This window comes from Gorilla gorilla, chromosome Y, assembly GCF_029281585.2.
Source record: "Gorilla gorilla gorilla isolate KB3781 chromosome Y, NHGRI_mGorGor1-v2.1_pri, whole genome shotgun sequence".
NCBI lineage: Eukaryota > Metazoa > Chordata > Mammalia > Primates > Hominidae > Gorilla > Gorilla gorilla.
In genome coordinates this window covers 8,105,356-8,129,420 of record NC_073248.2, presented here as the reverse complement: position 1 = coordinate 8,129,420, position 24,065 = coordinate 8,105,356, and the positions used below count along the sequence as shown (strand labels likewise).

Below are 24,065 nucleotides of genomic sequence, written 5' to 3'. Positions count from 1 at the left end.
ACCCATCCATCCATCACATCCATGCATCCATCTACCTACCTACCCGTCTATTCACCCATCCATCCATCTCATCCATGCCTCCATCTATCCATCCATCCATCCACCTACCTACCCATCATCTACCATCTATTCAACCATCCATCACATCCATACATCCATCTATCCATCCACTCATCTATCTACGTACCCATCATCTACCATCTATTCATCCATTCATCTACCTACCTACCCATCATCTACCATCTATTCACCTATCCATCCATCTCATCCATGCATCCATCCATCTACCTACGTACCCATCATCTACCATCTATTCACCCAACCATCCACCTCATCCATGCACCCATCTATTCATCTTCCTACCTACCCATCATCTACCATCTATTCACCCATCCATCCATCTCATCCATGCATCCATCTATCCATCCATTCATCTACCTACCTAACCATCATCTATCATCTATACACCCATCCATCCATCACATCCATGCATCCATCTATACATCCATCTATCTACCTACCTACCCATCATCTACCATCTATTCACCCAACCATCCACCTCATCCATGCACCCATCTATTCATCTTCCTACCTACCCATCATCTACCATCTATTCACCCATCCATCCATCTCATCCATGCATCCATCTATCCATCCATTCATCTACCTACCTACCCATCATCTACTATCTATTCACCCATCCATCCATGTCATCCATGCATCCATCTACCTACGTACCCATCATCTACCATCTATTCACCCAACCATCCATCTCATCCATGCACCCATCTATTCATCTTCCTACCTACCCATCATGTACTATCTATTCACCCATCCTTCCATCTCATCCATGCATCCATCTGTCCATCCATTCATCTGTCTACCTGCCCATCATGTACCATCTATTCACCCATCCATCCATCTCATCCATCTATCCACTTATCTACCTACCTACCCATCATCTACCATCTATTCACCCATCCATCCATCTCATACATGCATCCATCTATCCATCTGTCTACCTACCCATCACTTACCATCTGTTCATGCATCCATCCTTCTCATCCATGCGTCCACCTATCCATACATCTTTCTACCTACCTACCCACCCATCATCTACCATCTGTTCATCCATGCATCCAGGAGAATCGGAAAAGGTCCAGGTGATGCATCCATCTATCCATCCATCTTTCGATCAAATCTCCTTCTCCCTGTCTGTCTGCCCTGCATCAAGTCTCTGTCTCTCTCCCCTCCCCTACCTGTGTCGGCCCCCTGGGCAAGGGTTCTCGGCAGCCTCTGCTCACCGTTCTGAGCTACTGTTGCCTGCTGTGTCCCCTGTGTCCCGCTGAAGGATCCCCACCTGGCTGGCCAGGACTCCAGCTCTCTGCTGTCTCCCTCAGGGGCCGGCCTGCTGCTGGTGGAGACGCTCCTGGATGAGAAGAGGGTGGTGCAGCACACCCTGATGCAGTCACTGAACATGCTGGTGCAGACTGAAGGCAAGGAGCGGAGCCTGGGCGAGTATCAGTGCTTGCTGGAGCTGCACGGCTTCCACCAGGTGCAGGTGGTGCACTTGGGGGGTGTCCTGGATGCCATCTTGGCCACCAAAGTGGCCCCCTGAAGCCCAGGCAGCATGTTCATTATAGGGATGTCCTCCCCCAGGCTGCAGGTGGACCGCCCGATCCCCAAGTACCATAGGACAGTCACATAGGAGCGTGTAGTCGTGACTGAATAAAGAAAGCAAAAGCCTGTCTCTGCCTCCTCCGTAGGGGTTTTGATGAGGGAGAAGAGTGCATTTAGGGAGGAGGAGACAGAGGCTGCATTTGGGGAGGAGGGGAGAAAGGAGGCTGCATTTGGGAAGGAGGGGAAGGAGGCTGTATTGGGGGAGGAGGGAAAAGAGGCTGCATTTGCAGAGTGGGGACAGAGGCTGCATTTTGGGAGGGGGGAAGGAGGCTGCATTCAGGGAGGAGGGGACGGAGGCTGAATTGGGGGAGGAGGGGACGGAGGCTGAAATGGGGGAGGAGGGGATGGAGGCTACATTTTTAGAGGAGGAGATGGAGGCTGCATTCGGGGAGGAGGGGACGGAGGGACAGCCAGGGATAACTGTCCAGCCCACAGATGTTCTGGGAACCAGCAGCCTTCCAGAGTAGCCAGTGGGGACTCCCGGGGAGGGCGATGGGGACAGGGCTTTCTCCTACCTCCTAGCAGGCCGACGGCTGCTGTGACGGTGCCGTCTACCAGGCAGGGTCTCAGTCCTTCTCCGCACTCCAGCCTGCATCTTCCCATCTTCTGCACGATTTCCAGTGTGTTTCCTCCATGGGACGCCATCGCTGCCCCTCACCCCTGGATGCCCACAGGCTATGGAGTGGCAGTTCTCTGGGCGGCTTCCATCTCTCCTGCCTTGGTGCAGAGACTGTCACGAGCGGGACCTCCCCAGCCCCTGCTGCGGGGCTGAAATGCGTCTGTAAACACCCCCCACCCCGAGCCCAGGCAGGCCAGACTCACACCCACCCCGTGAGGCCCTCCTGGGCACACACTCACTGCGGTTGTAGGGAGCTCAGCGCATCCACGTTTCCCCCGTGCTCCGCTCCCAGTTGCTTTTCCCGGGCTGTGTCCCGACCCTCAGACCTCAGTTCGCCCTCTGGTGCCCACACAGCCCCCTTTCCTCCCTGGCCCCCCAACCAGGGAGTGGCTGGGCCAACCTGGGGCTGGGCTGGGGTGGAGCCCTTTCACTGACAGCCTTGACCTCAGGAGGCACTGAGGTTCAGGAGGCATCTGCAAAGCGAGGAGAACCGGAGCAGGCCTAGGTGCTGTTTTCACGGCGAGAGCACCCAGCTTAGCTGCTCCTGGGCTGGGCGTCAGTCTGCTATATTTCAGCTGTTTTCCTTTTTCTGAGACGGACTCTGGAGTTTAGCTCTTCTTGCCCAGACTGGAGTACAATAATGCAATCTCGGCTCACTGCAACCTCGGCCTCCTGGGCAGTCTATTTCAAGGTGCAAACTCCGCCTCCTGGGCGGCCTATTTCAAGGTGGAAGCCCCGCCTCCCAGGCAGCTTATTTCAAGGTGGAAGCCCCGCCTTCTACGCCTATTTCAAGGTGCAAGCCCCGCCTCCCGGGCGGCCTATTACAAGGTGCAAGCTCCACCTCCCGGGCGGCCTATATCAAGGTGCAAGCTCTCCCTCCCAGGCGGCCTATTTCAAGGTGCAAACCCCACCTCCCGGGCAGCCTATTTCAAGGTGCAAGCCCCGCCTCCCGGGCGGCCTATTTCAAGGTGCAAGCCCCGCCTCCTAGCCCCATTTCAAGGTGCAAGCCCCGCCTCCTGGGTGGCCTATGTCAAAGTGCAAGCTCCACCTCCTAGGCAGCCTATTTCAAAGTGCAAGCTCCGCCTCCTAGGCGGCCTATTTCAAAGTGCAAGCTCCACCTCCTAGGCGGCCTATTTCAAGGCGCAAGCCCCGCCTCCTATGCGGCCTATTTTAAGGTACAAGCCCCGCCTCCTGGGTGGCCTATTTCAAGGTGCAAGCCCTGCCTCCTAGCCCTATTTCAAGGCACAAGCCCCGCCTCCCGGGCGGCCTACTGCAAGGCGCAAGCCCCGCCTCCCGGGCGGCCTATTTCAAGGCGCAAGCCCCGCCTCCCGGGCGGCCTACTGCAAGGCGCAAGCCCCGCCTCCCAGACGGCCTATTTCAAGGCGCAAGCCCCGCCTCCCGGACGGCCTATTTCAAGGCGCAAGCCCCGCCTCCCGGACGGCCTATTTCAAGGCGCAAGCCCCTCCTCCCGGGCGGCCTATTTCAAGGCGCAAGCCCCGCCTCCCGGACGGCCTATTTCAAGGCGCAAGCCCCGCCTCCCGGGCGGCCTATTTCAAGGCGCAAGCCCCGCCTCCTGGGCGGCCTATTTCAAGGCGCAAGCCCCGCCTCCTGGGCGGCCTATTTCAAGGTGCAAGCCCCACCTCCTATGCGGCCTATTTCAAAGCGCAAGCCCCGCCTCCCGGGCGGCCTATTTCGAGGTGCAAGCCCCGCCTCCCGGGCGGCCTACTTCGAGGCGCAAGCCCCGCCTCCTGGGCGACCTATTTCGAGGTGCAAGCCCCGCCTCCTAGCCCTATTTCAAGGTGCACCCTCTGCCTCCTGGGCGGCCTATTTCAAGGTGCCCGCTGCACAGATGGGAGTGGTTTTCTGCAATGGTCACGGATGATCTCAATAACACCCAAGTCACACGCTGCTCCACCCTTACAGTGGCCTGGTATCACAGAAGAATGTGTAGGTTGCTTTGTGCTTTAAGAAAACAGCTGAAATAGGCTGGGTGCAGTGGCTCACGCCTGTCATCCCAGCACTTCGGGAGGCCGAGGCGGGCGGATCACCTGAGGTCAAGAATTCAAAACCAGCCTGGCCAACATGGTGAAACCCTGACTCTACAGAAAATACAAAAATCAGCCGGGCATGGTGGCGGGTGCCTATAATCCCAGCTACTGGGGGGAGGCTGAGGCAGGAGAATCGCTGTAACCTGGGAAGCGGAGGTTGTGGTGAGCCAAGATCGTGCCATTGTACTCCAGCCTGGGCAACAAGAGTGAAACTCTATCTCAAAAAAAAAAAAAAAAGAAAAAAGAAAACAGCTGAAATAGGCTGGGTGCAGTGGCTCACGCCTGTCATCCCAGCACTTTGGGAGGCCGAGGTGGGCGTATCACCTGTGGTCAGGAATTCGAGACCAGCCTGGCCAACACAGTGAAATCCTGTCTCTACAGAAAATACAAACACTAGCCAGGCGTAGTGGCAGGAGCCTGTAATCCCAGCTACGGGGGGGAGGCTGAGACAGGAGGATGGCTTGAACCCAGTAGGTGGAGGTTGCGGTGAGCCGAGAGTGTGCCACTGCACTCCAGCCTGGGCGACAGAGTGAGACTCCGTCTAAATAAATAAATAAAACAAAACTGACCTCTATATATTTTATGTAATATAAATTATGTGTTCCATAAATTCTGTGAATGATGTGTTCTATCCGTGTACAGGCACGTGTGTAGAGGTGTATGTGTTCAGGTGTGTATACATACATACACATACACACCCATCTGTGCACGCACACACACAGTCATGTGTGTCACTGAATGACAGGGACCTGTTTCGAGAAATGCATCCTTAGGCGATTCTCTTTGTGTGCCCATCCCGGGGTGCACTCACACATACCGCCGTGGCACATACACCCTGCTACTCACCTGGGCTGTGCAGCAGGGCCCCCAGCTCCCGGCCTGCTACTTACCTGGGCTGCATGGCAGGGCCCCAGGCTCCCGGGCTACAAACCTGGACAGCAGGTGAGTGTGCTGAGTGCTGCAGGCTGCTGTAATACAATGGTAGGGATTTGTCTGTCTACAAATAAAGGCACAGGAAAACTACGGTATTACCATCTCCTGGGACCTCCGCTGTCTAGGAAGGCCGTTGTTGACTGAAGGGTTGTTACCTGGCACGGGTGACTGTGTATAATTCTGGACAGACTCCGTTTTTTTTTTGGTCTGTTTTTTTCTTTTTTGAGACAGAATCTCACTCTGTTGCCCAGGCTGGAGTGCAATGGCACGATCTCGGCTCACTGCAACCTCCACCTCCTGGGATCAAGTAATTATCCTGTCTCAGCCTCCGGCGTAGCTGGGATTACAGGCACCCACCACCATGCCCGCCTAATTTTTGTATTTTTAGTAGAGATGGTGTTTCACCATGTTGGCTAGGCTGGTCTGGAACTCCCGACCTCAGGTAATCCGACCACCTTGGCCTCCCAAAGTGCTGGGATTACAGGCACGCACCACCAAACCCAGCTAATTTTTGTATTTTTAGTAGAGACGGGGTTTCACCATGTTGGCCAGGGTGGTCTAGAACTCCTGACCTCAGGTGATCTGCCCACCTCAGCCTCCCAAAGTGCAGGGATTACCACCTCGGCCTCCTAAAGTGCTGGCATTGCAGGCATGAGCCACCGTGCCCGGCCTGACTCATTTTTTTTTTTTTTTTTTTACAATCACACATGGTGTCTCCATGGGAGGCCTAGATGAAGCAAAAAGAAAATTTGGCTTTGATGATGAAACGGGGAGTCCAGTGCGGTGGCGCATGCCTGTGGCCCTCACCGCGTGGCAACCAAGAAGGATGAGGCTTCCAGACCCCTCCATCACACTGGCCTCAGCATGGGGCCAAGCAGGACCTGACAGCTGCCAGGAGATGCCACGGAGCCCGGCCCTGGAGAACAGCCAGGCCTCTGTCCCTCCTACCTCGCTCCTCCCTCCCTTCCTTCCCACGTCAGCCTGGCCCGCAACTGTCCCTCCTTCCTCCCTTCCCACGTCAGCCTGGCCCAGAGCTGGGGTTACAGCATCCAGGTCACCCTGGGCTGCCCCAGCCAAACTCCTCTGTCCTGTTCTGGGAAAGCAGGCAAAGTCCCTGCCTGCAGGGATCCCCCGCGTACCTGCAGGACGCCGTCTGTCTTAAGGCACGAAGCCCGGGGCCTCCGTAGGGCTCACAGGTGGCTTCTAGAGAAGATGCCCGCCACAGCTGCTCTCTGCTCCATCTCAGGTGACCACTGGCCATCTCGGAAGCAACCTGCTTTGATGGTTTTCAAGCATGGAGCTCTTTCCTCTCGAGCCCCTGCCACCCGGGGCAGGGAATGGGGACAGGATGGAGACAGAGGTGGGCCCAGCTCTCCAGGAGTTCTAGGGGCTAGGGACAGATTCCCACCACTTGGATGCCCAGGGAAGGCCCCACCCCAAATTGAAACGTTCATGGGTCCGAGAAGGTTCTGGGAGTCACCCCAGGAAGAGGCCGGCATGGGGGGGGCCTCTCGGTGGAGAGAATCAGAGGCGCCTGCCCTAGGGGGGAGCCCAGGCCCCCCTTCATCTTGGCTGCTGGGAGTGGGCTGGGGGGCCGCATGGTTGCAGCAGGGACCTCCGGCATGGCCTCCCTGTGTTCTGGTGCCCTCGCCATTTGCCCTTAAACCAAGGGCCCGTGGACGGAGTCCCCCAGGTGGAAGGAAGCCGGATAAAGGGTCCCTGGGGCTTGTTCCTCTCCCTCTCCCTTCTGTCTGCTGGAACTTTTTTTTTTTTTTTTTTTTTTTTGAGACAGTCTCACTCTGTGGCCCAGGCTGGAGTGCAGTGGTGTGATCTCGGCTCACTGCAACCTCCGCCTCCCGGGTTCAAGCGATTCTCCTGCCTTAGCCTCCGCAGTAGCTAAAATTACAGGCGCCCACCACCATGCCCAGCTAATTTTTTTGTATTTTCAGTAGAGACGAGGTTTCACCATGTTGGCCAGGCTGGTCTTCAGCTCCTGACTTCAGGCAATCCACCCCTCCTTGGCCTCCCAAAGTGCTCAGATGACAGGCGTGAGCCACCACGCCCAGCCCGTCTTTTTATTCATTGGAGTAACTGTGCAAAAACAGGACCTCTGGACTCTAAGAGTCTGTGTGTGGCATGCACAGAACATCCCGAGGATTGTGATGATTTAAAAACCAGTGGGGTGACACGGCTGGAATTCTGTGCAGGGCAGCCTGGCGGGCCGGCTTCACCCACTCCCTCCTCCTCCACTCGGCGAGCACTGCACTATGAGTGTCTGGTGCATACCAGAAGTGTCCGTCTGGCTCTAAAACAGCCTCTGGATTTATCTGGGGACCGGGGCAGGGGAAGCGGGAGGACAACAGATCCTAAGGATGATGTTGAGTACACAGCTCCTCCCCACCTGCCCAGCTCGAAGGCCCACGTCCAGGGAAGCTTTGCAGAGAGCCCTTTTCCAGGGTAAAAGTCTTAGGGGGCTCTTCTAGGGGGAGAGGTCTTGGGGAGCCCTCTTCCAGGGGGCAGGTCTTGGGGGGCACCTTCAGGGGGGAAGTCTTTGAGGCAGCCCTCTTCACGGGGGAAGTCTTGGGGGGCCTCCTTCAGAGGGCAGGTCTTGGGGGGACCCCTTTGGGGGGGCCTTTTGAGGAGCCCTTTTCAGGGGGGTGACCCTGGGAGTCCCTTTTCAGGGATGAGGTCTTGGGGAGCCCTCTTCAGGGGCAATGCCTTTTGGGGACCCTCTTCTGGGGAAAGGGGTCTGTCAAGCCCTCTCATCCTGCAGCCTCATCAGCCCTCCCTGGACCACACTTCGTACAGGCAGAGCCTCGGCAATGATTAATTACAAAAGATGTGCTGCTGCCCCCACCCAACACAGAGCCTGGCACCCCACCCCACCCCGCACAAAGCCAACCTCACCCCTGCTCTGATTCCTTCCCGGCCGTCCGATGAAGTCTGAAGTCTTCCCGTTAAAACACCTCTGCGTCTGGGCGGGGCGCGGTGGCTCACAGCTGTCATCCCGGCACTTCGGGAGGCCGAGGTGGGTGGATCACTTGAGGTCAGGAGTTCGAGACCAGCCTGCTTGGGCCTGGCACCCAGGCTGTGCTTGGCAAATGCTTCTGGAATGGATGGATGGAACCCTGTCTCTACTAAAAATACAAAAATCAGGCATGGTGGTGCACACTTGCTATCCCAGCTACTTGGGAGGCTGAGGCAGAAGACATGCTTGAACCTGGGAGGCAGGGATTGCAGCGAGCCAAGATCACGCCACTGCACTCCAGCCTGGGCGACAGAGCAAGACTCCGTCTCAATAAACACACAAACAAAAAAACCCACGTCTACTTCTATTATTAACCCACCTACTTTTCTGAGCCCCAAGGGGCTTTCTGGACACAGATTCCAGGAGAGCGGCTGCTGGTCAGGCAGCAGTGATCTCTAAAGCCACGCAGGTAATTTTATCAGATGCTGGCAGAGAAGGGGTTCTCATGGATGGGTACCTGGTAGGCGGATGGGGGCTCATTCCTTTCTTCTCGGTCCTTGGAGGGGCAGGGCGGTGAGAGACACAGCTCTACCCCCACTACCCAGCAGCTGTTGTCTCTCCCACTTCCAATTCCCGGGTGTGAGGCCCACCTGATCCTCCTTTCCCAGGGAGGCTGTGTGGCCCCAAAGGCCTCCCAGGTCATGCACTAGTCAGGCATAGCGACTGTGTTGTTCCCTCCCAGATACGAGGGGCAAAGGAGTTAGTGTCCAAGGCTAAGTCCCACGTGCAGCACTCTGTATGGAAAAACAGCCCCAATTAGCAATTCATTCATCCATCCATCCATCCATCCATCTATTCATCCATCCATCATCCATTCCAGAAGCATTTGCTGAGTGAGCACATCCATCTATCCATGCATCCATCCACCCACCCATTACCCATCCAATTATCCATCCATTCCAGAAGCATTTGCCGATCGAGCGCATCCATCCATCCACCCACCCATTCATTATCCATCCATTCCAGAAGCATTTGCCGATCGAGCGCATCCATCCATCCACCCACCCATTCATTATCCATCCATCCAGCCACCCATCCATCCATCCACCCATCCATTCCAGAGTCATTTACCAAGCAAACACATCCATCTATCCATCAAAGCACCCACTCATTGATTATCCATCTATCCATCCATTATCCAACCATTCATCCATCCCAGAAGCATTTGCCAACAGAGTGCATCCATCCATCCACGCACCCACCCATTCATTATCCATCCATCCATTCATTCTAGAATCATTTGCCAAGCAAACATATCCATCTATCCATCCATCCACCCACCCATTCATTATCCATCCACCCATTCATTATCCATCCATCCCAGAAGCATCCATTATTCATCCATCCATTATCCATCCATCAATCCATTATCCATCTATCCACTATCCATCCATCTATACATTATCCATCCATTATCCATCCATCCATCCATCCATCATCCATCCATCTATCCATTATCCATCCATCCATTATCCATCCATCCATCCATTATCCATCCATCCGTTATCCATTCACCCATCCATCCATCCATCCCAGAAGCATTTGCCAAGCACATCCTGGGTGCCAGGCCCAAGCAGGCGGGCATCCTCCTGGCTCTGAGAGGAGCTTGAGCAGAGCCCACAGACAGCACCACCCTGCTGGCGGGTCACCAAGCCACCAAGCCAGTGCAGGCTGAGGGCTGAGCACACAGAGCACCGTCTCAGTGTCTGGACATGGTTAGCCGTCCCCACCCGCGTGGAAGGAAACTTCTTCTCTCCCCTAAGACAGGCTTTGCAGACTTGGAAAGGGAACGCCATGTTCCAGGGCTCAGGCCTGGAGCCCCCGGCCAGAGCAGATGCGAACCAGCCTCATCTGGAAATAGCAGCTCTGGTCCCGGCCTCGCTGAGGCACTGAAAACCAGCACCAGGGCCCCGTCCAGCCCGGCCTCGCTGAGGCTGGGAAACAAACACAGGTCTGTAAGGCGCAGCTCCCCCAGCAAACTCCCCACCCCTGCCCAGCACCCACAGCGCTCCCGGCCTCTGTCCTCTATTCCAGGACCCCTGTAGCGAGCCTGGCTTGGTCCTGGGTCCTCAGGGGACACTGTCCACCCCCGCTGCCCTGGCAGAGCCTCAGGAATGTGCTTGGTCTCCACAGCCTTCCCCACAGCAATGTCCCAAGGTTAGACCTACCCATGCCTCAGTGACTTCTGAGACACCCGTCCCGCCGCCCAGCAGCCACTCCGGCCTCCAGAGCTGGCCCCGACCTCCAGCCCCAGGCTGAGCCGCCCTCCCCAGAGGTCAGGAAAAGCCTCAGGCAGGGCTCACAGCTGCGCCCAGGAGTCACCCAGGGTGACCCCGCTCTCCGGGGCGGGTCACTCCTGCCCACCCACAGCCAGGGACTGTCATTTTCTCAGTACACAAGGGAGAGAAAGGAAAAACAAGAGCGAGAAAGACACAGGGAGAGAAAAGGAACGGAGAAGGAAAGAAAAAAGAAAGACACAGGGGAAGAAGAGGAAGGAAAAGAAGGGAGGAAAGGGAGGAAAGAGGGAGAGCGGGAGGAGAGGGAAAGAAATGGAGAGACGGAGAAAGGCAGGAAAGAAAGGGAGAGACAGGGAAAGGCAGGAAAGAAAGGGAGAGACAGGGAAAGACAGGAAACGAAAGGAAGCAGTGGGAAGGGAAAGAAGTGAAAAGGAAGGCGGGGAGGGAGGGACAGGAGAAAGGGAGGAAAAGAGCAAAGGAGACGGAGACAGGAAAGAAAAAGGGGAGGGAGGCAAAGGGGGAAAGGGAGAAAAAGAAAAGAAGAGAGAGGGAATGATGGAGAAAAACAGGAGGGAGGGAGGAGAGAAGAAAAAGGAAAAGGAGGGAGGAGAGAGGAAAGAGGCAGGGAGGTAGGATAGAAAAAGACGGAGGAGAGAAGAAAAAAGAAAAGGAGGCGGGGCGCAGTGGCGCACGGCTGTAATCCAGCACTTTGGGAGGCCGAGGTGGGCGGATCACCTGAGGTCAGGAGTTCAAGACCAGCCTGGCCAACATGGTGAAACCCCATCTGTCCTTAAAAAAAAAAAAAAAAAAAAAGCCGGGTGGGGTGGCAGGCACCTGTAATCCCAGCTACTTGGGAAGTTGAGGCAGAAGAATCTCTAGAACCTGAGAGGCAGAGATTGCAGTGAGCTCAGATCACGCCACTGCACTCCAGCCTCGGTGACAGAACAAGTCTCAATCTCAAAAAAAAAAAAAGGAAAACGGGGAGAAAGGGAGAAACAGAGAGGAAGGAAAGACCAAGACAGGAAAGAATAAAAGGAAGAAGAAAAAGAGAGGCAAAGGGAGAGAGGAAAAATGAAAAAAAAAAAAAAAAACGGAAAAGAGACAGCTAGGCGTGGTGGCTCACACACCTGTCATCCCAGCACTTTGGGAAGCCGAAGTGGGCGGATCCCCTGAAGTCAGGAGTTCGAGACCAGCCTGGCCAACATGGTGGAACGCCGTCTCTACTAAAAATATAAAATTAGCTGGGCGTGGTGGCGCATGCCTGTCATTCCAGCTACTTGGGAGGCTGAGGCAGGAGAATCGCTTGAACCCGGGAGGCGGAGCTTGCACTCCAGCTTGGGCAACAAGAGCGAAACTCTGTCTCAAAAGAAAAAAAAAACGGAAAAGAGAGAGGGGAGAAAGGGACGAGAGGAAGGGAGACAGGAAATAAAGAGGGAAGGAGGGAAAGGCAGAAAAGGGAGGAAGGGAAGGAAAGAGGAAAAGGGAAGGAGACGGAAAGAGGGAGAAAAAAGAGAGGGACCAAAGAAAAAATAGAGGAAGGGCGGAGGGAGAAAAGCAGAAAAAGGAAGGGAGGAAAAAAATGAAAAAGAGGGAAGGTAGCAAGAAAGGAAGGAGAAAGAGAGAGAAATGAAAGAAAAAGGAAGGGAGGGAAACGAAGGGAGAGACGGAAAGAGGGAGAAAAAGGAGGGAGGCGGGAAAGCAGCAAAAAGCAAAGGCAAGCAGGGAAGGAAGAGACGGGGAGAAAAGGGCGGGCGGGAGAGAGCGGGGAAGGGAGAGGAGGAGGGAGGCGGGAGGGAGGGAGGGAGGGGGGAGGGAGGGAGGGAGGCGGGAGGGAGGCAGGGCGGACTGGGAGGTCGGGAAGGAGGACCCCGGCCGCAGCCCCCGCCGGGCAGACACGGGGACAGACACCGGGAAATAGGAGAGCCCGGGCGGGTGGGCGCGGCCCACGGAACCCCCAGCCCCGGCGCGGAGGGCACCGCGGGGTCAAAGAACGGAGGCCCAGAGATCACCACTCCACCAACCTAGGCCGGGCGCGGAGGGCCGCGCGGAGTCACGGATCGGCAGCGGGACTGAGCCGCGCCCACGTGGAAGCCGCCGCAGGCTTCGCGCGGGGCTCCCCGGGTGTACGCGGGCAGGGGCCGGCGTCTCCCGACGCACGACCCCGGAGAGTGTTGAAAGGGTCGGAGCTGCCTGGAGGTCAAGGGTCAAGGCTCGGGGCACCACATGTCGCACATCCCGGCGGGGTCGCCGCGGCCTCCGGGAGAAAGCGGTCGGCGCAGTCGGAGCGAACAGGGCATCAGGGTGGGCTTCTCACTCCGCAGCCGCCCTCCCGCCCGCTCGGGTACTGGCAGCGGCGTGACCTTCACAAGGTCAAGGCTACCGCGGAACCCCCAGCGGCCCCTACGGCGCATGGGCGGGGCCTGGCTCCCGGCATACCTAGGGGTGCGGGGCGGGGCGTCTCCGGGAAGCGCAGCCAATGGGCGCGGTTCGCTGGAGTGCGGGGCGGGACGCAGCGAGATTCCCGGCAGCCCTCAGAGGCGAGGCACGCAGGCGGGGGCGGGGCGTGGCCGGGCGGCGCAGCCAATGGGCGCGGCGCGAGGAGGCGCGGGGGGAGGAGAGTGGGCGTGGCGTCGGCGCCTTAGCGGCTGCGCGGTGGCCGCTCCGTCCTTTCGGTCCCGGCGGCGGCAGGGCTGAGCCAGCGACGCCCTCCATTCACTCTCCGCGCCCGTTCGCCGGCTATCCGCCCGTTCCGCTGCCCGCCCTGCCACCATGACGGAACAGGCCATCTCCTTCGCCAAGGACTTCTTGGCCGGAGGCATCGCCGCCGCCATCTCCAAGACGGCCGTGGCTCCGATCGAGCGGGTCAAGCTGCTGCTGCAGGTGAGGACGCGGGCGCGGCCGCTCCGGGGACTAGGGGACCGGAACTGAGTGGCCGGGTCGGGCGGGGACGTGGGCAGCAGAGCCTTGCAGGCGGGCGCCGGAAGTGGAAGGCCGCGATCGCTTTGTCCACGCGCCGCCGGCTTCTGGGGGCCGCATCACGTGACCGCTGCCGCAGGGCGTGGCGACGTCCACGCGTGCGCACTGGGCCCGGCGGTCGGGGGGAAATGCGGCACGGATTGCAGGGCGCATGCGCGGTGAGCAGGGCCCATGGACGGACCCTGCGGCTGGCGGGCCTTGACCTTGAGCTCAATCCTGCGGGTCCCCCGAGCTGGGACCAACCCTTCCGGCGGATGCCTGGCAGGCGTCTGCTCTTGCTCCCTCCACCGTGAAGGGTAATTCTAAGGCCAATAGGGCAACGAGCCTGCCCGCAGGTGTCCTGGAATAACCAGGATATGGTTATTGGTGGTTCTTACCCCCCTTCTTAGCTCATTTGTGCAATTCTGATCCAGAGCAATGCATTTTTTGTCTTTTGGGAGAGGCTTATCGAAAGTAGCATGATGCCTAGGAACATTGCCGCCGGGACGTCCTTGCTAACGTTGTACTCCGAGTGACAGCTCGGTGATGGGAATGAATAGGCTTGGCTGCAAGGACCGGTCCCGCCCGCGATCCCAGCGCTTTTGAGAGGCCCGGGGAGGATCGCTTGAGGCCAGGAGTTTGAGAGCAGCCGGGGCCACACAGCAAGACCTCACTTCAAAAAAAATTATTTTAACTTAACGAAGCAGGACGTCCCAGTGCATTGAGAGGATCGCGTGAGCTCAGGAGTTTGAGACCAGCCTGGGCAACAGAGCAAGACCGCATCTCTTAAGATAATTTTTTAAACCTAGTACAGGGTGGCGTGTCCCGGGAGTTTGAGACCAGCCAGGACAACATAGCAAGACCCCATCTCTAAGAAAATTTTTAAAACTTAGCAGGCGGGGTGTCCCCGCACTTTGAGAGGCCCAGGGAGGATCGCCTGAGCTCAGGAGTTTGAGACCAGCCAGGGCAACATAGCAAGACCCCATCTCTAAGAAAATTTTTTAAACTTAGCAGGGCGGGGTGTCCCAGCACTTGGAGAGGCCCAGGGAGGATCGTTTGAGCCCAGGAGTTTGAGACCAGCCAGAGTAACATAGCAAGACCCCACATCTTAGAAAAACCTTTTTTTTTTTTTGAGATGGAGTCTCTCCCTGTTGCCCAGGCTGGAGTGCAGTGGCACGATCTCGGCTCACTGTAGCCTCCGCCTCCTGGGTTCACGCCATTCTGCCTCAGCCTCCCTAGCAGGCGCCCGCCACCACACCCTGCTAATGTTCTGTATTTTTAGTAGAGACAGGGTTTCACCGTGTTAGGATGCCCTTGATCTCCTGACCTCGTGATCCACCCACCTCAGCCTCCCGAAGTACTGACATTACAGGCATGAGCCACTGTGCCCGGCTTAAAAAATTTTTTTAAACTTAGCAGGGCGGGATGTCCCAGCGCTTCGAGAGGCCCAGGGAGGATCACCTGAGCTCAGGAGTTTGAGAGCAGCTTGGTCATCGTAGCAAGACTCCATCTATAAAAGTAATTTTTCAACTTAGTGGAGCTTGATGGTTGTGCATCTGTAGACCTGGGTACTCGGGAGACTGAGGCGGGAGGATGGCTTAATCCAGGAGTTGGAGGCTGCAGTGAGGTGAGATCGCACCACTACACTCAAACCCGGGTAACAGCATGAGACCTTGTCTTTTTAAAAAAAGAAAGAGCCGGGTGCGGTGGCTCACGAGGTCAGCAGATCAAGACCATCCTGTCCTGACTAACATGGTGGAACGCTCGTCTCTACTAAATAAGCAAAAAAATTAGCCGGGCGTGGTGGTGGGCGCCTGTAGTCCCAGCTACTCGGGAGGCTGAGGCAGGAGAATCACTTGATCACCCCATTGCACTCCACCTTGGGCAACAAGAGTGACTTGTGTCAAAAAAAGGATGCACTCTGTAGCTGGGATGTTTCTGGGTGGTTGGCCCCGGGTCCGGTCTGAACACCCTCTGCGTCCTCCAGGTCCAGCACGCCAGCAAGCAGATTGCCGCCGACAAGCAGTACAAGGGCATCGTGGACTGCATTGTCCGCATCCCCAAGGAGCAGGGCGTGCTGTCCTTCTGGAGGGGCAACCTTGCCAACGTCATCCGCTACTTCCCCACTCAAGCCCTCAACTTCGCCTTCAAGGATAAGTACAAGCAGATCTTCCTGGGGGGCGTGGACAAGCACACGCAGTTCTGGAGGTACTTTGCGGGCAACCTGGCCTCCGGCGGTGCAGCCGGCGCGACCTCCCTCTGCTTCGTGTACCCGCTGGATTTCGCCAGAACCCGCCTGGCAGCGGACGTGGGAAAGTCAGGCACAGAGCGCGAGTTCCGAGGCCTGGGAGACTGCCTGGTGAAGATCACCAAGTCCGACGGCATCCGGGGCCTGTACCAGGGCTTCAGCGTCTCCGTGCAGGGCATCATCATCTACCGGGCGGCCTACTTCGGCGTGTACGATACGGCCAAGGGTACGTGTGGCTGCCATCGCGAAGTCCCAGAGACGGGCTCAACACGCAGACGTTCCCCCAGGGTCCCGTGGGCTGAAGGTCTGAGATAAGGTGTGGGCAGGGCTGGTTCCTCCTGCGGCCTCTCTCCTGGACTTGGAGACGCCGTCTTCTCCCTGTGCCCTCAGCATCATCCCTCTGTGTGTGTCTGTGTCCTCATCTCCTCTTCTTATGGGATGTCTTAGTCCATTTCAGGCTGCTATCACAGAATACCATAGACTGGGTGGATTGTAAACAGCAGACATTGATTCTCCCACAGTCCTGCAGGCTGAAGGTCTGAGACCAAGGCATGGGCAGGGCTGGTTCCTCCTGAGGCCTCTCTCCTGGGCTTGGAGACGCCGTCTTCCCCCTGTGTCCTCACAGGGTTGTCCCTCTGTGTGTGTCTGTGTCCTCGTGTCCTCTTCTGATGAGATGTCTTAGTCCATTTGAGGCTGCTATCACAGAATACCATAGACTGGGTGGCTTATAAACAGCAGACATTGATTCTCCCGGAGTCCTGGAGGCTGGACGTCTGAGATCAAGGAGTGGGCAGGGCTGGTTCCTCCTGAGGCCTCTCTTTTTGGCTTGTAGACACCGTCTTCTCCCTGTGTCCTCACAGGGTCATCCCTCCATGTGTCTGCGTCCTCATCTGTTTTTAGAAGGACACTAGGGTCGTAGGATCAGGGCCCGCCCTACTGGCCTCCTTTAGTCTTAGCTCTTTAAAGACCTTATATCCAAGTACAGTTGCATTCTGAGGTCCTGGGGTGGGGGTGGCGGTGGGGGTGGGACTTCAGCATGTGGATTTTGAGGACAGAGTGTAACTCCCATAGTAACGGTGGCCCTTCAGAAGGTCAGGGCCCTATTCTCTTCCCCAAAGAGGCCTAACCCCGGCCTCTGGGACTGTCTTGCTGGGCTCCAGCAGGTGGCAGGCGGCCTTTTCCCCTCCTGGCCCTGCCCCGACCTGTCGTGTTGTAAACATCAGCTGGCACTGAGCAGCTGCGTGGAGGGGGCACTGGTGGTCTTGGAAGAGCTCGGCACCACCTCAGGTGGCCGTGAGCACACCCTGGGGGCCGACCCTGGTCTCGGGTGGCCGTGCAGGCGCTGGAGAAGGTGACGTGCCGTTCCCCCGCAGGCATGCTCCCCGACCCCAAGAACACACACATCGTGGTGAGCTGGATGATCGCGCAGACCGTGACGGCCGTGGCCGGCGTGGTGTCCTACCCCTTCGACACGGTGCGGCGGCGCATGATGATGCAGTCCGGGCGCAAAGGAGGTACCCGCGCGGGCTCGGGGGGCGGGGGACCCTTGCTGCCGGGAAGGGGAACCAAGCTCCTTGCCCTGGGCCCGTGGGAGGTCAGGAACCATCAAAGGAGGCACTTCCAGGGCGTGTGAGACAGCAAAAGTGTGTCCGAAAGTAACCTGGCTGTGTGGAAGGATTTTCCTGAACAATGGGCTGCTGATCTTTTTGGGGTTTCATGGTCCGGGCGGCAGTTTCTGAATCCCCGCCTCCTAGAACTCTGGTTGCACCTACACCCTCGATCCTGCCTTCTCTGCATGGACCCCAGGGGTGGAGATGGGGGACACCCAGGGCGGGGCCTGAAGTCCTGTGTCCCGCCCTCCCTGAGACAGTGGCTTAGGAGGAGGGCTTGAGCTGGGGGAGCCTCAGCTATCCCTCCTGTAATCAGAACTGTGGCTCAGGCGTCTGGGGTGTTATTTCTGTGAAACGTCTTTGTGGGCGCAGGTGGCGTCCGTGTCTTGAAGAGCTTGGCGGCGAGGCCCTCACTGTCTCCCTGTCGTTGCAGCTGACATCATGTACACGGGCACCGTCGACTGTTGGAGGAAGATCTTCAGAGACGAGGGGGGCAAGGCCTTCTTCAAGGGTGCGTGGTCCAACGTCCTGCGGGGCATGGGGGGCGCCTTCGTGCTGGTCCTGTACGACGAGCTCAAGAAGGTGATCTAGGGGCCGCGGCCTCCTCCACACACACACACACACACACACCAGGGGAACCAAGAGAACCACGTAGAATCCTCCACCGTGCGGACCATCGACCTTCGAGAAATTCCAGTTGTCTTTTCCCCAGCCGCATCCTGCCTGTAGACGGCCGGGGAAGGCTCTAGAAAAGGGGCGCATTGCGATCCAGTCATCGGCAGCCGATTCCATGTCTTGATCCACGGGGTGGGAGGGAACCGTGGCGTCCCTGCGTGGGGCCCATGGGTGAGACACTCCAATACTGAGACCTAGAGTCCAGATGCTTGTAGGACCCAAGTCGCGTTTTCAGTATTTATTTAAAACAAAAGAATCATGTTTTCCCATTTGTACTTCAGCGCTAGCCCCTGTTTTGCACAGCCGAGTACTGGCGAGTATGTTCTATGTTGGGCCTCCTGCTGCAAAACAATAAACAGAGGACGCAGAGGTCCTCCTGCCTGGCGGCGCACCTCTCCACAGGGCGGCCTGGGGCCTGGAGATGGGCGCTGGGCCCACGGGACGCAGTTGGGGCCACGCTCTGCCCCTGTGGCTGGCCCACGTTCCCGGTCTGCGTGCGGTGCTGCCTCCTCCCCAGCACCCCCGGGGCACGGAGGGCAGGGTCACCACTGGGAAGAGGCGGGGGGGGTAGAAACCAAGGCTGGCAGAAGTGTAGCCGGGCTCCCTGGTAAATGCTGGAGGACCCCAGGGCACCTGCACTTTACCTTCTCTGAGAGCATTTGTATGACCACATGTCTCAGCTCTGGAGGCTGGAGGTCCCAGAAAACCAAGGTATGGTAGATGCAGTCTCTGCTGAGTACCCAGTTCCTGGCTTGTAGATGGCGCCTTCTCCCTGTGTGTCCTCAGATGATGGATGAGGCCAGGGTGCTCTCTGGAGTCCCTTCTGTAAGGGCACTGATCCCATCCATGAGGCCTCATGACTCCCAAAGACCCCCACTTCCCAACGCCATCACTTGGGAGACGGGCGTTTTCAGCGTGAATCTTGGGGAAACAAACAGGCGTGACACCCTGCCTTCCTCTCCACCTCCTGTAGCCCGCGAGGGCCACTCCAGCCCCCATTCCAACATGAACAGTGGAGTCGGTCGGGGTCCCCAGAGTGGCAGCTGTGTGTTCGCGGGGTCACCCGTGAGAATCCACCACAAGGGGTACCCACCGCGAGGCACGACAGCTTCCTTCGAGCTCTTTCTGCTCAAACATTCATTGCGGGGCAAGAAAAGCCGTGTTGAATCTCTACCGGGCCCAACCTTGGGCCTTGGTGTCAGCGCACGGCAGGGCCACAGAGACTATAGCCCTGGGGTTCCAGCGCCGGCTCTCCCGTGCTCTCCAGAAATCCCAGCCGTAGTAAAAAGAATCTTTGTTTTTTGAGATGGAGTCTCGCTCTCGCCCAGGCTAGAGTGCGGTGGTGCAATCTCGGTTCACAGCAGCCTCTGCCTCCCAGGTTCAAGCAATTCTCCCGCCTCAGCCTCCCAAGTAGCTGGGGCTACAGGCATGCGCCACCACACCCGGCTGATTTTAGTATTTTTAGTGGAGATGGGGTTTCACCATGTTTACCTACCAGGCTGCTCTCGAGCTCCTGGCTTCAAATGATCCGCCCGCCTCAGCCTCCGAACATGGTGGGATGACAGGTGTGAGCCACCGCTCCTGGCCCGAAAGGCAGACTCTACATCTCTGCACTTGGCCAGGTAGAAACCCTCATTTGTGTCCCGATGATATCAGAGATCAGGAAAGCTCCGTGAGCCCTCCTCTTGGTCACGTGACTCGGCCCAGAGGCAAGTGGCAAAACGACCTTCCACCATCAGCCTTGTGGGTCCTGCACACCCTCCACAAAACAGCTGCGACCCACGGGGACCTGGGCTCCGAGTTCCTGCCTGGAGCTGTGGTCACTGCTTCATTCACTCTTGGATGTATTTTCACTCCTGATACTTAATAGTTTTTTATTTTTATTTATTTTATTGAGACGGAGTCTTGCTCTGTCCCCCACACTGGAGTGCAGTGGCGCAATCTCAGCTCACTGCAACCTCCGCCTCCTGAGTTCAAGCGATCCTCCTGCCTCAGCCTCCCAAGTAGCTGGGATTACAGGCAGCTGCCACCATGCCCAGCTAATTTTTGTATTTTTAGTAGAGATGGGGTTTCACCTTGTTGGTCAGGCTGGTCTCGAACTCCTGACCTCAGGTGATCCACCCTCAGCCTCCCAAAGTGCTGGGATTACAGGCGTGAGCCACCGTGCCCGGCACTTAATAGATTTTAACCTAGTAATTGGGGCATGGTTTCCTCAGCGGATCAAGTGAAATCCTACGTGGTACACTGGACTTTGGGGAATTTGGTAGTGGCGGGGAGGTTCTCCAAAGTTACAATTCAAAGACCAACAAGTTTACTCCTTGATTTTTTTTTTTTCTTTGAGATGGAGTCTCTTGTCACCCAGGCAGGACTGCAATGGTGTGATAACGGCTCAACGCAACTTCCATCTCCGAGGTTCAAGCCATTCTGCCTCAGCTTCCCACGTAGCTGGGATTACAGGTGCCCGCCACCATGCCCGGCTAATTTTGTTTTTTTGTTTTTGAGATGGAGTCTCACTCTGTCACCCAGGCTGGAGTGCTGTGGTGCAATCTCAGCTCACTGCAAGCTCCACCTCCCGGGTTCACGCCATTCTCCTGCCTCAGCCTCCTGAGTAGCTGGGACTACAGGCACCCACCACCACAGCCCGGCTAATTTTTTTTGTGTATTTAGTAGAGACAAGGGTTTCACCGTGTCAGCCAGGCTGGTCTCGATCTCCTGACCTCATGATCCGCCCGCCTCGGCCTCCCAAAGTGCTGGGATGACAGGCATGAGCCACTGTGCCTGGCCAGTCCTGCACAATCTTGAAATGCTGAGGCTCTCAGCAAGCTGAGTGTTGGAGATAACTTCATAGACAATAATACATGGTGGCATAGCTGTTTTTAAGAGAATCCTGCCTCGTGGGTACTATCAAAATCACAGTTCCGGTTGGGCTCAGTGGTTTACCTCTGTAATCCCAGCACTTTGGGATGGTGAGGCAGGTGAATCACCTGAGGTCGGGAGTTCAGGACCAGCCTGACCAACATGGAGAAGCCCTGTCTCTACTAAAAATAAATGTTAGCCAGGCATGATGGTGCATACCTATAATCCCAGCTACTCGAGAGGCTGAGGCAGGAGAGTTGCTTGAACCCAGGAGGCAGAGGTTGCTGTGAGGTGAGATTGTGCCACTGCACTCCAGCCTGAGTGACAGAGCCAGACTTTGTCTCAGAAAAAAACAAGGGGGGGGTGGTGGGGGGCCAGACTCAGTGACTCATGCCTGTAATCCCAACATTTTGGGAGGCCGAGGTGGGCGGATCACATGAGGTCAAGAGTTCCAGGCCAGCCTGGCCAACATGGTGAAACCCCATCTCTACTAAAAACACAAAGCTAGCCGGGCATGGTGGCACGTGCCTGTAGTCTCAGCTGCTCGAGAGGCTGAGGCAGGAGAATCGCTTGAACCCAGGAGGCAGAGGTTGCTGTGAGCTGAGACGGTGCCACTGCACTCCAGCCTGGGTGACAGAGCAAGACTGTCTCCAAAAAAAGAAAAAAAAAAAGGGCCGGGCCTGGTGACTCACGCCTGAAATCCCAGCACTTTGGGAGGCCAAGGCGGGCGGATCACCTGAGGTCGGGAGTTTGAGACCAGCCTGACCAACATGGAGAAACCCCATCTCTACTAAAAATACAAAAAACTAGCTGGGCATGGTGGTACACACCTGTAATCCCAGCTACTGGGGAGGCTGAGGCAGGAGAATCACTTGAACCTGGGTGGTGGAGGTTGCTGTGAGCTGAGATCAAGCCACTGCACTCCAGCCTGGCGACAGAGCGAGACTCTGTCTTAAAAAAAAAAAAAAATCATAGTTCCTTCCTGTGGATTTACAGTGGGGCATCCAGGGCTCCGTGTTTTAGGTTCAACCCGCAGACGATGGGACCATTCCCAGGGGCCGCAGGTGGGCTGGTGGGCTCCCTCCTTGCCAGCCTACCTGCTTCCTGGATTCCTTCTCCCTGCTTTCCTGCGCCAGGCTGCCCGGCCTCCCCCGCCACACACAGGCGACGCTGATACCTCCTTTCACCTCCTTTCCTGCAGCTCCAGGTACCCCTGTTTTCGGTTTGGCCCTCACACCCAGCAGAGGCCTAGTCGGGAAGACCCCGACAGGGAGACAGGGCCTGGGGAGAGGGTCAGACGTCAAGCCAGCATCCATCCAGCTCTGGGGAATGAGGGCGGGGACACAGAGGTCAGGCCAGGGTGGGGAGAAAAGAGCCCAGGCTGGCCTCGGGGTGTGAGCACGACTGACCCTGCCAGGGCAGATCCCAGAGCCCCGGCCGGATGTGGGCCGCTCCTCACGTCTGTGGGTAAAAAGGTGCGTGAACACCGCATGTTTAGGGACATCAGAGTCTACCTGGCTACACAAGCCCTGTAAGGTGGCTAAGAGACGGGCAGCCGGGCCCGGCGCGGTGGCTCACGCCTGTAATCCCAGCACTTTGGGAGGCTGAGGCAGGCAGATCACGAGGTTAAGAGATCGAGACCAGCCTGGCTAACGTGATGAAACCCCGTCTCTACTAAAAATACAAAAATTAGCCAGGCGTGGTGGCAGGTGCCTGTAGTCCCAGCTACCCAGGAGGCTAAGGCAGGAGAATTGCTTGAACCCTGGAGGTGGAGGTTGCAGTGAGCTGAGATGGCTCCATTTCACTCCACCCTGGGTGACAGACTCTGTGTCAAAAAAAAAAAAAAAAATCCATGCAGCCAGGGTCATGTGTACAGCCGGGGGCCGGAGAGGACAGACAGGCCAGGCCGGACATCTGGCACCTTCGGAAAGCAGCAAAGGTGATGTGTTTCTCAGAAGTCCTGGAGGAGCTAGTTATAAAACACCAGAGGCTGGGCGCGGTCGCTCATGCCTGTAATCCCAGCACTTTTGAGAGGACAAGGTGGGTGGATCACTTGAGGTCAGGAGTTGAAGACCAGCCTGGCCAGCATGGTGAAACCCCATCTCTACTAAAAATACAAAAATTGGCCAGGTGTGGTGGCGGGTGCCTGTAATCCCAGCTACTCAGGAAGCTGAGGCAGGACACGTTTGAACCCCGGAGGTGGAGGTTGCAGTGAGCCGAGATCGCGTCACTGCACTCCAGCCTGGGCGACAGACTGAGACTCTGTCTCAAAAAAGAAAAAAGGCCAGGTGTGGTGGCTCACGCCTGTAATCCCAGCACTTTGGGAGGCAGAGGCGGGCAGATCACAAGGTCAGGAGTTCGAGACCGGCTAATATAAAAATTAGCCGGGGGTGGTGGCAGGTGCCTGTAATCCCAGCTACTCGGGAGGCTGAGGCAGGAGAATTGCTTGATCCCGGGAGGCAGCGGTTGCAGTGAGCTGAGATTGCATCACTGCACTCCAACCTGGCAGACAGATCGTGACTCCATCTCCAAAAAAAAAAAACAGTGGAAACAGTCTCTCTAGTAGTGTTGGAGGAATGGGGCTGAATCCAGAGACATCCAACCTGGGAGACAGATCGTGACTCCATCTCCAAAAAAAAAAACAGTGGAAACAGTCTCTCTAGTAGTGTTGGAGGAATGGGACTGAATCCAGAGACAGGGACCAGTGAGTGGGTTAAAAAAAAAAAATCACTTTATCATGAAATAAACACACAAAGTTCTGTTCTTCCTGGCAGCTTCGGACTAAATTACACAGGCATCTCCCATGCCCACCACCCGTTAGGAATGTCCATTCCTGGGCCGCGTGCACAGGTCCAGCAGCCAGTCTGTGCAGGCGCCTGGCCCGGCCAGGGAGATTGAGGCAGACCCCCACAGGCCCTGAACCCCAGTCTCAAGTTTTCTGCACGACCTGTACTTCAGTCACCAGACACTCCTCCAGGCCGGCTTTGCCTGCCTCCCAGACCACCTGCAGAGACGAGAGGAGGAGGCAGGGTGAGTCGGCCACCCCCAGATAACAGAGCCCACGTCCTGATCTGCGGGGGCCTGTCCCATCTCAGATCTGCTCTGTGGGCCAGGCACGGTGGCTCACGCCTTGTCATCCCGGCACTTTGGGCCGGGCGCAGTGGCTCACACCTGTC

General features: G+C 56.9%; 3 protein-coding genes across 5 annotated transcripts in view; 2 read left to right on the top strand and 1 right to left on the bottom strand.

Annotated features, from left to right (window-relative positions):
- LOC101150363 (acetylserotonin O-methyltransferase like) overlaps positions 1-1,746 on the top strand; it is a 54,186-nt gene extending 52,440 nt beyond the window's left edge. For both annotated transcript variants that reach the window (XM_063703354.1, XM_055377215.2), the window contains exon 13: positions 1,401-1,746. In XM_063703354.1, the coding sequence (XP_063559424.1) occupies positions 1,401-1,618 (218 nt within the window). In that variant the 3' untranslated portion in view covers positions 1,619-1,746. The remainder of the gene's footprint in view (positions 1-1,400) is intronic.
- Positions 1,747-13,151: 11,405 nt separating this feature from the next.
- Positions 13,152-18,308, top strand: LOC129530050 (ADP/ATP translocase 3). The gene is made up of 4 exons (XM_055377219.2): positions 13,152-13,425; positions 15,488-15,974; positions 17,122-17,262; positions 17,792-18,308. Exons 1-4 carry the CDS (start codon positions 13,315-13,317, stop codon positions 17,947-17,949), a joined length of 897 nt encoding a protein of 298 aa, XP_055233194.1. The 5' UTR covers positions 13,152-13,314; the 3' UTR covers positions 17,950-18,308.
- A 5,294-nt stretch (positions 18,309-23,602) lies between these two features.
- The window catches only part of LOC129530049 (interleukin-3 receptor subunit alpha), a 40,285-nt gene continuing 39,822 nt past the window's right edge, over positions 23,603-24,065 (bottom strand). For both annotated transcript variants that reach the window (XM_055377217.2, XM_055377218.2), the window contains exon 12: positions 23,603-23,893. In XM_055377217.2, the coding sequence (XP_055233192.1) occupies positions 23,819-23,893 (75 nt within the window). In that variant the 3' untranslated portion in view covers positions 23,603-23,818. The remainder of the gene's footprint in view (positions 23,894-24,065) is intronic.

Excerpts from the sequence above, each read along its gene's own strand:
- LOC129530050 (XM_055377219.2), top strand. The coding sequence starts at position 13,315 with ATGACGGAACAGGCCATCTCCTTCGCCAAGGACTTCTTGGCCGGAGGC. Across the intron at positions 15,975-17,121 it reads CGTGTACGATACGGCCAAGG|GCATGCTCCCCGACCCCAAG; the intron begins GTACGTGTGGCT and ends GTTCCCCCGCAG. Across the intron at positions 17,263-17,791 it reads GCAGTCCGGGCGCAAAGGAG|CTGACATCATGTACACGGGC; the intron begins GTACCCGCGCGG and ends CTGTCGTTGCAG.